The 12,270-nt window shown below is 35.2% G+C and overlaps 1 protein-coding gene across 4 annotated transcripts; it reads left to right on the top strand.

The window, feature by feature from the left end:
* The first annotated feature begins 3,918 nt into the window (after positions 1 to 3,918).
* LOC114404618 (probable GMP synthase [glutamine-hydrolyzing]) lies at positions 3,919 to 8,510 on the top strand. 4 transcript variants are annotated; one of them, XM_028367504.1, is made up of 6 exons: positions 3,919 to 3,978; positions 4,850 to 5,423; positions 6,029 to 6,086; positions 6,181 to 6,264; positions 6,405 to 6,546; positions 7,835 to 8,510. In XM_028367504.1, the coding sequence occupies exons 2-6, from the start codon at positions 4,928 to 4,930 to the stop codon at positions 8,204 to 8,206; spliced, it is 1,152 nt and encodes a 383-aa protein (XP_028223305.1). In that variant the 5' UTR covers positions 3,919 to 3,978; positions 4,850 to 4,927; the 3' UTR covers positions 8,207 to 8,510. The 4 variants fall into 4 exon arrangements, with proteins under 4 accessions (XP_028223305.1, XP_028223304.1, XP_028223303.1 ...); XM_028367503.1 differs by lacking the exon at positions 3,919 to 3,978 and adding an exon at positions 4,004 to 4,521; XM_028367502.1 differs by lacking the exon at positions 3,919 to 3,978 and adding an exon at positions 4,004 to 4,325.
* Positions 8,511 to 12,270: the final 3,760 nt, after the last annotated feature.

Consider the following 12,270-nt stretch of genomic DNA (forward strand, 5'->3'; position numbering starts at 1 on the left):
ATATCTAATTGATTTTGTTTCTTGTGTTCAATGCTTCTTTCAGTGCTTAAATTTTGTATGCTCTTGGTCTGATCAACCATTTGTGTGCCTAGTTAGGTGATTTTAACATTGGGAAATGTATTGTTGCCTTAGAACTTGAATGAAGCAGAATTGAAACTTAGTCTTACAAGAGGGATCTACGGATTAAGTTTTGGTTTTAAGTATGTTGTTACAATAATGTTGTTTAGTCTAAGTCTAGTCCAACAAGAGGGATCTGAGGACAAAGCTTAGGCTAAATTAGGCTAAACTTTCGTAAGCTATTTAAGCTAAGTCTAATCCAACAAGAGGGATCTGAGGATGAAGCTTAGTTTAAGTTAGTCTAAACCTAGGAGGGCTGTCTAAATTGAGTTCAGTCCAACTAGGAATCGAGGTTTAGTAATTTAGGCTACAACATAGAACACAAACGCATGATCGATTAGAGAAACATCCTTTTATGCATCAACTGGTCTGTTAGAAAGACCCAACACTTCTACCTATTGCTATCAATTTTACTTACTTGCATTTTTACTATTTTTATCCTAAACCTAGTTTAATTCTATTTTAAACCATCAATTATCTATGTTTCTTTCAACAATGCCTTATTTATGAATTTAACCCGATCTTAGACTAGTTTCCCTGAGTTCGATACTCGGATTCATCCGTTTTAATTTTTAAATACTTGATGATCCGGTGCGCTTTCCGGCAAACCAGATTTCCCTTGAATATATTTGTACGAAGAAAAAGTGGAACAAAAAGTAACCGCAGGGGAAATCCAACAAGTCGCCAACTGTCGCAACCTACCATTCGAAGGGAGGGCGAGGCAAAATGAAAATGTGCGTCTTCGAAACAGGAGAACACACGGGAGTCACCACCAATGCTTATTCAAGGAAAAACATTAGAAAACCCAAAAAGAAAAGGTCTGTGAATTTCAAAAATAAGGGTTCAAGAGTTGTTTACGCGCGGGGAAGGTGTTAGCACCACACACGCCCATCACAAGGGATGATAGCCTTTAATCGAGTGTGCGCAACGTGACTTCAAAATTATTTATTTTCCCCTTTTATATTTTTACTTTTTGGGGTTGACAAGGGTGTTGCCCTTGCTCCTACGTATCCTCAGGTGCGATGAGGAATTTAGACCTACGTAGTTCTTTAAAGCAAGAAAGTTGTGTGTTGAGTTGATTTTAGGCTTTTGAAAGATTCATTTTTTAACTAGCAAGAACAAAAATAGGTCGTTAAGGCATTAGACCTTGAACGATCTCAAGTGACTTTAATGGAGGGAAATTCAATTATATGTTGATTTTAATCTTGGTTTTGTTCATTAACTTTCAATTTCTTTAAAAAGATGATTTACGACACTAATGATCGGTTGAAATTTACTTTACAAGAAGAAAAGAGATTACTGATGATAGAAGAAGGAGATGAAGATGCACAAAACAACAAAGAGGACCCCTAGAGGTGAATAGATTGTATCCAAATCCTTAAAACAAAAACTAACTGGATGACGAACGAAGAACGATGTAGAAGTTTATTACAGTCGCAATTCGGTAGTGCCTCAGCCTCATTTTTCTCTTCTTTCTTCTTCTTCTGTCTGATTTCTCTCAAAAACCTCTCAATGTTGAATGCCTAACCCCTTCCTCAATCTCCCTCACATCTATTTATAGGAAATGGGGGCATTTGGGACTATGGCAGCTCGCCCTGGTTCCTTCAGTCCTAAGCAATTTGGGGGCCTAGGCGAGCCAGGGTCCAAAAAATTGCTTGAAATGACCCTTTTGCCCCTCCCCTTGGGTATCTTTCGCATCCTTGACCAAAACGTCAAACGATCTCACGCCTTGTGCAAAAACTAGTGTCGCACAACACCTTTCGGTTAGCGAGAATCAAAACATCAGCGAATGATAGTTCCCGGACGAAATTAGAGTCTGACAGGCACATATAAGGAGCAACTCCTAGCATACTTCCAACAAGATGGGCTCATGAATGAATCCAATATGCACTAGAATGAGAGTGACCTAAAAGTTATGCATGTTTGGGACTATAGTGTTGATGATGACTTAAATAAATTAATTTATATTACCTATACCAATAAGATGAATTTATTTTTTGGTAGCTTCTCGCTTAAGAACTTTACAATTAAGTGTGTTTGGCTTGGAACAATTACCAGATGAGTTACCTCCTTGGAAATTTCCCAAGAATCAAGTGAGTAAGGTTAAAGCATGTTGAAAAGTCTTGTGTTTGTTTAGGGGATAGTAATCGATCTTGAAAGTAGTTTGGTGCTGCAAGTGATATTAAAGCAAGGCCTTACCAATATGGTGTGGTTAGAGGACAAATCAAGCGGAAGTTGATGGGCATGTAACATCCCAAGCACTAACGAGATAGTCATGGACAAGGACCAACTCCTAGCAAGCTTCCAACAAGTAAGTGGATGTATGAGAGGCATGAATTAATCAAATACACACTAGAATAAAAGGCATCTAGAGGTTGTGCATGTATGAGACTATATTGTTGATGATTACTTAAGTGAAGCAATTTGTATTATCTATACTAACAAAATGCATCTTTCGCTAATCCATTTCTAGAGATGATTACATCACTTTATCATGCCATTTCTTCCTCTTTTATTTTGCTCCTTGTAGTTGTTTTTTTCAAGTAAGTTGTTGATTGTGTATTATGGGTTGTTGATTTTTCTTACTACACCTTCTCAATTTTTTTCTTCAAATTTTTAAGTCCTTTTCTACCAATTTTACATTGCCAAAGAATTCATAGCAGCTTGGAACCACTAGAAAATATTGCAAACCAACAACATTTTACCATGTGACTATTACGTCAAACTAATAGTCCACATGAAAAGTTATGTGACCTCACATCACCACTTAATAGTGATATTTGATGGGAGAGACTAAAAACAATGATGAATATAGTTGAAAGACTAATACTAGTTTAAGCCTTATATATTAGGGACCTCATCATCACTTAATTTACGACAGAGACTCAAAATGAAAGTTTTGATATATTAGGGATTCATCCAATGCAACAATTTTTTTTATCAGAGACCCAAAACAAAAATCAATCCATTTATCAGGGGCCTCAAACATATTTAAGTCTTGTGATTAAACAAGTCATTTCAAACAAGATTTGATATCTTAAGATGATCATTAGTCAAATAGGATATCTAATTAAGACTGAGGTAGTCTAGTTTAGTTTGTTGAGCAACGTACATGATTTTTTTTCCTAGTATTTGTGTTCGATTTTTATGGATAAAGAAAATAAAAACATTTTTTTTCTTTCTTTCTCTTTCTTTTCATTAAAGGCTATGTTTGACAACTAGCCGGAAAGCTAGCTAGAAATTAATGTTTTAAGAAAATGTAACTTCAAACAAAGTTACTAAAAAAGTTAAAACTTAATTTTTCATGTTTGATATGTATTTTTAAGAAACATGTTTTTAGGAAACTATGAAACTATGATTCTTAGGAATAATTTTTAACTCACATTCTTGCAAAAACAAAAAATCCCATGGAGAAGGATGAGGGGTAGAATCTTACTTTTTAAAGTTTAATTTTTTGCTTCACTATAATAAAAACAGGTGCTACTCTTATTAAGTTATTCAATGTGGTAAATTTTAAAGTTATTGATAAAAATATCATGTAAATTTTTTATTTTTAGAAAATTTATCTAAATTTTTTTAATAATCAACTAAATATGATTCACATGAATCATGATTTCTAAACATAAAAAATTTATGGCCTACCAAATGTCCCTAAAGGTCATAAGTTGAATTCCCAGTAAAAATTTAATTATCAACAAGTAAATATTATTATATACTAAAAACATATACATAATATACTAATAACAGTTTTAATGAAATTGAAACCATGTAGTGTCCGGTCCAACCAAAATTGAGAGTAAGAAGGTAATACACATGTCAAGCAAGAAGGCACATCCAACATACAAGTAACGTTCACGGCCGGTAAAAGATTAATCTTTTACTCTGTATTTCTCTCTCTCCTATCTTCTTCTCAATCTTTGATTTCATCATCCTTTTGAAATTTAAAAAAAAAAAAAAAAAGAACACAGGCATTCACACAATGCCTTATAGCCTATAGCGTTGTTAGTAGATTAAATTTAAGTATTGAATAAGCAAGCAAGCACTCTGAGAGGCCACCCTTTTCCCGGAAAACTAAGCTTTCCGTGGTGTTTTCTGGGAAAATATATAAAAGAAGCATCATGAGAAGTGCAAAGGAATGTGTCAGCTTTTTTTCTCCATGTGGGGTGACTGAAAAAAATTGAGCTTTGAACCAGCCTTTTCCTTTTGAGGTTGCAGAGCCTCTCTCTCTCTCTCTCTCTCTCTCTCTCTCTCTCTCTTTCTCTCTCGTTTTCCACAATGCACAATGGAATCTCAGAGTTTCGAGGCTCTGTCTGGGAAACTCGTTTTTGAAACTTATCAGCAACATGGAATGCTACCCTTTTTTGGCTCCATTTTGAACCCCTAAACTTTCTTTCTGGTCAAAAGGTGAACCCATTTTTACAAACCCCCTATTATTGGATTCGAGCTTTCTTCTGGGTTTGGGGCTGATTTGAAATTTTGAGGGTTAGGTGTTCTGTTACACTGGCTCTTAAAGTTGAGGTTTTGAGTGTGTAGTTGTGTGATTTGAGGATTTTGAGGGATACCCCTAACACAGCTCTTACTTCAGTTAGTTCATTTTGGATATGAAATTTTGAGATCTGTTTTGGGAGTTTGGGGAGCTCAATCACTGTGCACTTGGTGTTTGTCAAAAGTTTGATATTGGTTTCCTTAAAGTAATGGGAAAAGAAAATGAGGTTTTAAGTGAATTTTGTAGGTAGCTGATGATGCTGATGGACAATTAGAGCTTGCAGAATTCATATCCAGTGGAGTGTTTTTGAGGTGATTATCATCAATGTCTGGAGCTCCAAGATTGAGGTCTATGAATGTTGCTGATTCAGAGGCAAGGCCTGTGCTTGGACCAGCTGGAAACAAGACTGGCTCTTTGAGTTCAAGGAAAACAGCTTCAAAGCCACTGAGGAAGAAGGTTGATAAGTTGCTGGATGAGATTGCATCAGTCAAAGAGAAGAAACCCCATCAAGTGTTGTTGTCTTCAGTTGCCACTTCCTCTCCACAGTCACATTCAGCCAGTGTTTCTTTGCTGCTCCCCCGGCATGAGCAGTTACTGCATTCTAATCTGTCCCTGAATGCTTCATGTTCATCTGATGCCTCTACAGATTCATTTCATAGCAGAGCATCTACCGGGAGATTGACTCGGTCTTATAGCCTAGGTAGCAGAAGGAAGCCCTATGTGTCAAAGCCAAGAAGTGTTGCCTCTGATGGTGTGCTGGAATCTCCCACTGATGGATCACAATCCAACAAGAGGTGTGCTTGGGTCACTCCTAATACTGGTTTGTTCTTGTTCTTGGCTTTTTCTATATTAGTACTTATTGTAAAATAACATAGGCCATAGATATATTTATGACAACGTTTATACTAAGTGTTCAGCCTTTTGGCAGATGCTTTAGTTTCTTTTGAATGTAGAAGTACTCTAAAAAATATGTACATGGTAGTTCATTTTAATTTGGCATGCGTTAATTTAGTTGATCTTGTGAATTGTGCTGTTCTCATTTAATTTAAGTTTTAATTCTTGGATATTTTGGTGTTACATAAAGTAATATAGCTCCATTTGGGTAGCCTACTTTTTCCATATAAATTATCAAATGAGAAAGAACTCTGGTTTATTAAAGGTGCTTTTTAAGATAAAGTTCCTTCCATTTGCTTGTGTTACATATTGATGCATTAAATGTTTACCTTGTTTTTAATAGATGTTTTTGCACATTGAAGAGAAATTCGGGAATTCTAAGCTGTTAGATGATATGAACCTAATATGTTGATGGATATGGAGTCAACCATATCTTTCATAGTATTCCACCATGATACCGAGTTCTAAGTTCTGAACTAAACTGTTTTTCATTATTGTTTTATTTTCTGACCAAGTTTATCTTTATACTAGAACCATGTTATGCTACTTTCCACGATGAAGAATGGGGAGTTCCAGTACATGATGACAAGTATGTCATACACTGAACAAATATTTTATGCTGCTTGGAAGAGGAATATAGCTTCTATTGGATGCCTTGCTTGAACATTTTTTATCTCATGCAGGAAACTATTTGAGCTTCTTGTACTTTCAAGTGTTCTGGCTGAACACACTTGGCCAGCCATTCTAAGCAAAAGACATATTTTTAGGTATTCTTCGCTGTACTTTGTACTTTTTTTCTTCTTAGCTTCAAATCTTTACTATCTGTCTGCTTGAAGACTTTGTCCTCATCTGTAGCCTATTTCCTCGACTATGTTTACATCATTTTTGTTAATAAGGCTCTTTACAGGGAAGTTTTTGTAGACTTTGAGCCAGTTGCTGTGTCAAAACTGAATGAGAAGAAGATAATGACACCAGGAACAATTGCGAGCTCCCTACTTTCTGAAGTTAAATTGCGTGCTATAATTGAGAATGCTCGTCAAATATCAAAGGTAGATTAATTTTCCCTTAACTTATGTGTCCTTCAGAATATGCAAACTCTCGGGTTAATTCATTAATGTTTATTTATTTTTGGACCATTTATTGAAAACCAAGACAACCATGGGATTCAGGCTTTGGCAGTATTTTACTTCCATCTCTGAATCTTATCTTATATTTTCTGTGATATTTACAACATCCAGAAAACATTGTAATAATTTTACCAGCTGAAGTAGTTGGTAGTTCAAATTTCCAAATTCATTATCTATGAAATACTGGGGCACCTTCATGTTTTATCCTTATTTGGATATATTGGGAAAGTCAACTACTTAATGTCTTGCAGGTAGATTGGAGCTTTTTCTATAATATTTTTGAAAAAATTGTTTCATTTTCTGCATTTATCTTTGGAGAAATTACCAAAAATAGGAAAGTAAGTCAAACCTATTTCAGAAAAGGAAACTGAAAGTATTAATTGCCAATGTAAAATTGAATGATCCTACTTACAGTGTCATCTTTCAAAATTTGGCTGCCAATGGTTTCTATTTTTGGCAAAATAATGTGCACAACCGGTTTATGACCAGTGCTAACATAAAACAGATTCAATTTTTATGGTTTTATGAGTGCTTCTCTCTGTCTCTCTATTTAACCATTTCAAACTAAAAATCAGGTATGTGTGATTCTGTTTTTTTTCAGTGTAAGTAGCTTTCCCCTTTTATGCCTGCAGTTGAATTTGACAAAATAATGGGACCACTTGAACTTAAATGCATTCATGTTAGTGGTTGGTGCACAGTTTACGAAAACAAAATGTGCAAATAGAATCAATCATTTGTGTTGGTAATTGTCACATTTTCCCCCCTCTTAAAAATATTTTGCTTGATAAATTGTATGGCTTTTTTTCCTTCTTTTTATTTTTTCTGCCTCCCCTAACAAACTATTGAATGACTTGGAATTGCTGTTTAATGATTATTTGATAAGGTAGGTTAGGTAATAAAGATAAATCGGATGGTGGTCCTGATCCTTGTTCAATTGCATGACCCCATATGGGACAAAACATGATATTAATCTTCAGTACAGAGTGAGCTTGTAGTAATCTAATTTGCAATAGTGATATACCCGATCATTTGGATTCTTTAACCTGCCAGCATGCATAGCTGAGTTGGTATTCCAGTACATCTCAAAGTCATCATCTATCAGCAGCATGATGCCCTTTATCTCTAAGCTGCCATAATTGCATATTTTCATCATGGCTCTGCCTATGATTGTCATTCCAACTAACCTTTTGCAGGTTTTTCCCGGTGCCAGGTCATAGATGAGTTTGGGTCCTTTGACAAGTATATTTGGAGTTTTGTGAACCACAAGCCTATAGTTAGCAGATTCAGGTATCCAAGACAGGTTCCTGTGAAAACACCAAAGGCTGATGTTATTAGCAAAGACCTGGTGAGGAGAGGTTTCCGAGGCGTTGGCCCCACAGTGGTATATTCCTTCATGCAGGTTGCTGGTTTAACCATTGACCATCTTATCAGTTGCTTCAGATTCGAGGAGTGTATAGCCGCAGCAGAAGGGAAGGAAGAGAATGGCATCATGGACAATCATGCTGATCAGAAAGAGAGTGAAAACATCATGGAATCAGATCTGTCTATTGCCATGGAGGACTTGAGCTTCGCCTCTGAATGATGTCTTAGATTTAGTAATGACGGAGGAGAATCTGTATAAATATCATCCAGTCCCTAAACATGATGAATTCTTAGATTGTAGTTTGCTAAAAGCACAAGTAAATTAAATCAATATCGTACCCTTTCTGCTGTACCAGGCTTCTGCCTTAGAAATTGGTGTACAATTTTTTGTACAGTTTAAAGGATCAGTAATTAGAATTTTCTTTGAAGCCAGTGGCAGCAGGCAATAGACGTAACCAATTCTTTGTTCTTTTTCACCATCTCATTTTAGAGAAAACCTAGGTGTTTTTCCCTAGATGAACACATATCTTACTTTGTTTAGTACCTATCATAATTAGGATTTTTGACTTTCTGGCGGGAATCCATAAACTTTTATCCTTTGGATTGAATATAAAATGTCCAAGACTTAGCTACACTTAAAACCTTTTAATCTTTTTCCAAGGATGCTTTTGTGAAAATTAAACTCAACCTTCTTTGTTAACAAACTCATTGTATATTACCAATTGAGTCACACTTATATGATACATATCTCTCACTATGCATTTTAATGTAAAACATTAATTATGGGACATTACGGTTTAGAAAACATTATAATTATGACAAGACAACAATGGCCTAGACTAATATTAAATGGCACATAATAAGAGATGTGTTTTACTATCAAAACACTCACCACCACCATTTAGAATCCTGTTTCGTATTGATTATTGGACCCCCCATTTGAACCACCTTACACATGCACGCACTCTATTGGACCAAGTAGAATCCAATTCGAAACCATGAGAAGCAATTCTTGCATGAGTACGTGCCTATGTTATAATATTGAAGAGAGTATTAAAATAATGAAAGTACAGATTGTGTTATCTTTTATATTATTATTTTAATGTATCTTAAACCTTTGATTTGTCAGCACATATGTGTCAACACAAGAATTACTCGTAATGATAAACTCCCATTGTTAATAGCTGACAATAATAGAACACTGGATGTGTTTCCCTGTCACTGTGGAGCAGGGGTACTCCTTAAGAAACAATTGCTGCGTTCTGTTTCCAGATCAGCAACAATTGTGGGGTATTGCTTAAAATGATAATTGTGACATATGGTCGCGCCTGACATGGAAGAATGGTTGAGAACTTTTTGCGTTCTCATGTCTTAGTCTTTACGCTATATACATGGAAATAATGTTTAGAAATAACCACTAAGCGCGTACATAGAATTATTCAGTTAAAAATACGTCTGGTTGATATTAAAAAGCCTATTCAAAATGAGTAGATATAAAATTTTGGTATTCCCAAAAAAAAAATATATGATAAAGAATATCATTTATTATAGATAAAAAATAAAAAAGAATATAATTTTCTTTAGAGAAAAAAATATTATATACTGATAATATAAAATTTTTAAATTATTACTCAATCACAAATTAACATAAACTGTAAGTTTATTAACTTTTTCAATAACTACATTAAGTATTTATTTGGGTAAGTTTATCCAAAATAAAGTCTGGGAGAAGAATATAGGAATGAAAAATGAAATGAATTTCTTTACAAGTTAAAATTAGCTTATTTATAAGTTAATTTGTAAAAACTCTCATATAGTTTTCCTAAAAGATAATAGAACAGTTGTAAATTAGCTTGTGCACGAGTTAATTTGAATCTATGGAAAAACTCGTTTTATTTTTTTTTATTTTTTTTCCCTAGAAGTCCTTCTAGACAAGCTTACCCAAACAAAACCTTAAAAGTCACACCAACACTAAATTATGACTAGATAATAGTGTAAAATTATTTTACACTATTAATATTTTTTTAGATCAACAAAAAATATTATATATAACGATACAAGAAGTACCACATTGAAGGTTACATGAAGTAATTCTGACATCAAATCTCCCCACATATGAACCTGCAATTCGATGGAGGTTTGAGATAAATGGTTATAACTTGTTTATGATCATGATTGTATAGAAATAAAGACAACAATGATCTCAGCTAGGGGTAAGTAAGCGGGTCGGTCTATCTTGCGTAAGTCTGCATTGGTAGTGGACTGGGTTAGTCTGTCCCGCACTCTTACATGAACATAACATATTGGTCCACCTCCACCCCGTGGATCCGACGAACCAAAGGAACCTAATTTTGTTTTTTTAAAAAAGAAACTACAATTTTAAAATAAATATATTTTTTCTATTAAAAAAGTCAATTACACTCAATTATATATATATATATATATATATATATATATATATATATATATATATATATTAAAAAGTCTTAATAAATCTCTAACAAATACTCAATTACAAATATTTTAATACAACCAAATAAATTTTTAACATAAATGGAAAAAAAAATTGGATTGAATTTTTAAGCTTAATTGAGTTTGGGTTGGGCTTAGTGAGTGATTGCGGACTTATAGGCCAACTTATGGTTCAAACTCGCACAATCACAACCCGCGAATTATGTGAAATGGACCCAAAATTCTGTATAATAATGAATTTTTAAGAAAATTTGATCCATGACATGCACGAACCGCGAGCCGGTCATGGACATTAGGCAATTTATTCACTCCTAATCTAAACCCCATGCAAATGCTCCCCACCACTATACTATCAGTATTTCCTACCACATTACATAAGAAATTATAAAAACTGACAACCAAACCATCAGCGGTTTAAAACACCAACTTCATGCAATTTCGTGAATACTCTCCCTAATGCACTCATGTATCCTTTAAAACACCACCTGGTTTACATACCGCTGCACGAGTCTTTTGAAGAACATGTACCATTATGTGATTATCCCAAAAATGCATACTCGTGGCAGTGTTGCCCATGCGTGCCACGAGTGTGAGAAAGAAGTAACTTTACTTGTTAGCCAGAACCATGATTTACTAATGATTAAATTCCAAACTCTGTGTGCATCAATCCTTTCATTGCGAAATATAGCCATGTTTCAGTTTTCCAAAGAACCCATGTTGTGGCACACCACACTGCCAAAGCCAAGGTTGTTGGTTCTTTCGTGAAGCTTCCCACATAGTCTTGAACAAAGTGTTGTCGTGGGTTGCAGTGTTGTACCATCTATACTCTCAATCACTTATAACATTTATTCCAGATTTGTGATGAGAACCAGCAAGCAAAAAACTTGTGATTTTCACTCTCCTCAGTTGCATTACAATGGGCACCGCGTATCCTCCTCAGCCAAAGGAATGTTTCTGTTGCTGAGATTGAATTTTGTTGGTAATATCAAGCATTAAGCCCCATACAAAAGCTTGAATGCTAGATGGAACCAGAACATGACAAATACGCGAGAAAACCTCCTCAGATTCAGCCTCCAAATTTTGCGTTTTTGATAGTGGACACTCCTATAGAAGTTTTTTTTCCAAAGCCACGAGTCAAGTCTATCTTCCAATAACCGAGATCCATTTACCTCCTCCAAAAACGTCTCTACCATCACTCTCTCCCACTCAAACCAATTTCGTCTCCAAACAAATTGCCACACCTAGACTCCTTCCACCCACTCGCCACTCTCCCCTGTAGTGCTCTCTTTTTGCTCCGAATTCACAAAAAGCTGAGGGTACTTCTCCCCAAGAGTGCATTCGCCCTACCACTTATGAAGCCACGTACACACAATAATGCTCTATCAAACACCCGAACATTCCTAATTCCTAATACCGTCTCCCATTTAACCCGTGGTACTTTTTCTCTCTCTTCTACCCCACCCCACAAAAAAATCTGTTGAATGCTCAAAATTTTATTTTTAACAACCATAGGCAATTTATAGAGAGGTAAAACAAAGGAAGAGCCGAAAGAACCAAATTTATGACGCAAATTCTCCCACCAGGAAACATAGTTTTACACTTCGAGAGATTAAGCTTCTTTTCAATCTTTTGTATCACCGGTTCCCATGTTGTTTTCCTCTTAGGATTTTCCCCTAACGGAATCCCCAGATAGATGAATGAGATTGACATTGTTTTGCAATTTAGGAGAGACGCAAAATTATTCACAACGGTATTGTATCCTTATACCTACAAGGATACTCTTATGGAAATTCACCTTCAACCGAGACAATA

This window comes from Glycine soja, unplaced genomic scaffold (genome assembly GCF_004193775.1).
Source record: "Glycine soja cultivar W05 unplaced genomic scaffold, ASM419377v2 tig00104855_1_pilon_199103_367381, whole genome shotgun sequence".
NCBI classification, from domain to species: Eukaryota; Viridiplantae; Streptophyta; class Magnoliopsida; order Fabales; family Fabaceae; genus Glycine; species Glycine soja.

Bases quoted from the DNA above. Each gene is read 5' to 3' on its own strand.
- LOC114404618 (XM_028367504.1), top strand. From the start codon at position 4,928: ATGTCTGGAGCTCCAAGATTGAGGTCTATGAATGTTGCTGATTCAGAG. The intron at 6,265-6,404 runs GTATTCTTCGCT...GGCTCTTTACAG, and splicing joins AGCAAAAGACATATTTTTAG to GGAAGTTTTTGTAGACTTTG. The intron at 6,547-7,834 runs GTAGATTAATTT...TCCCGGTGCCAG, and splicing joins ATGCTCGTCAAATATCAAAG to GTCATAGATGAGTTTGGGTC.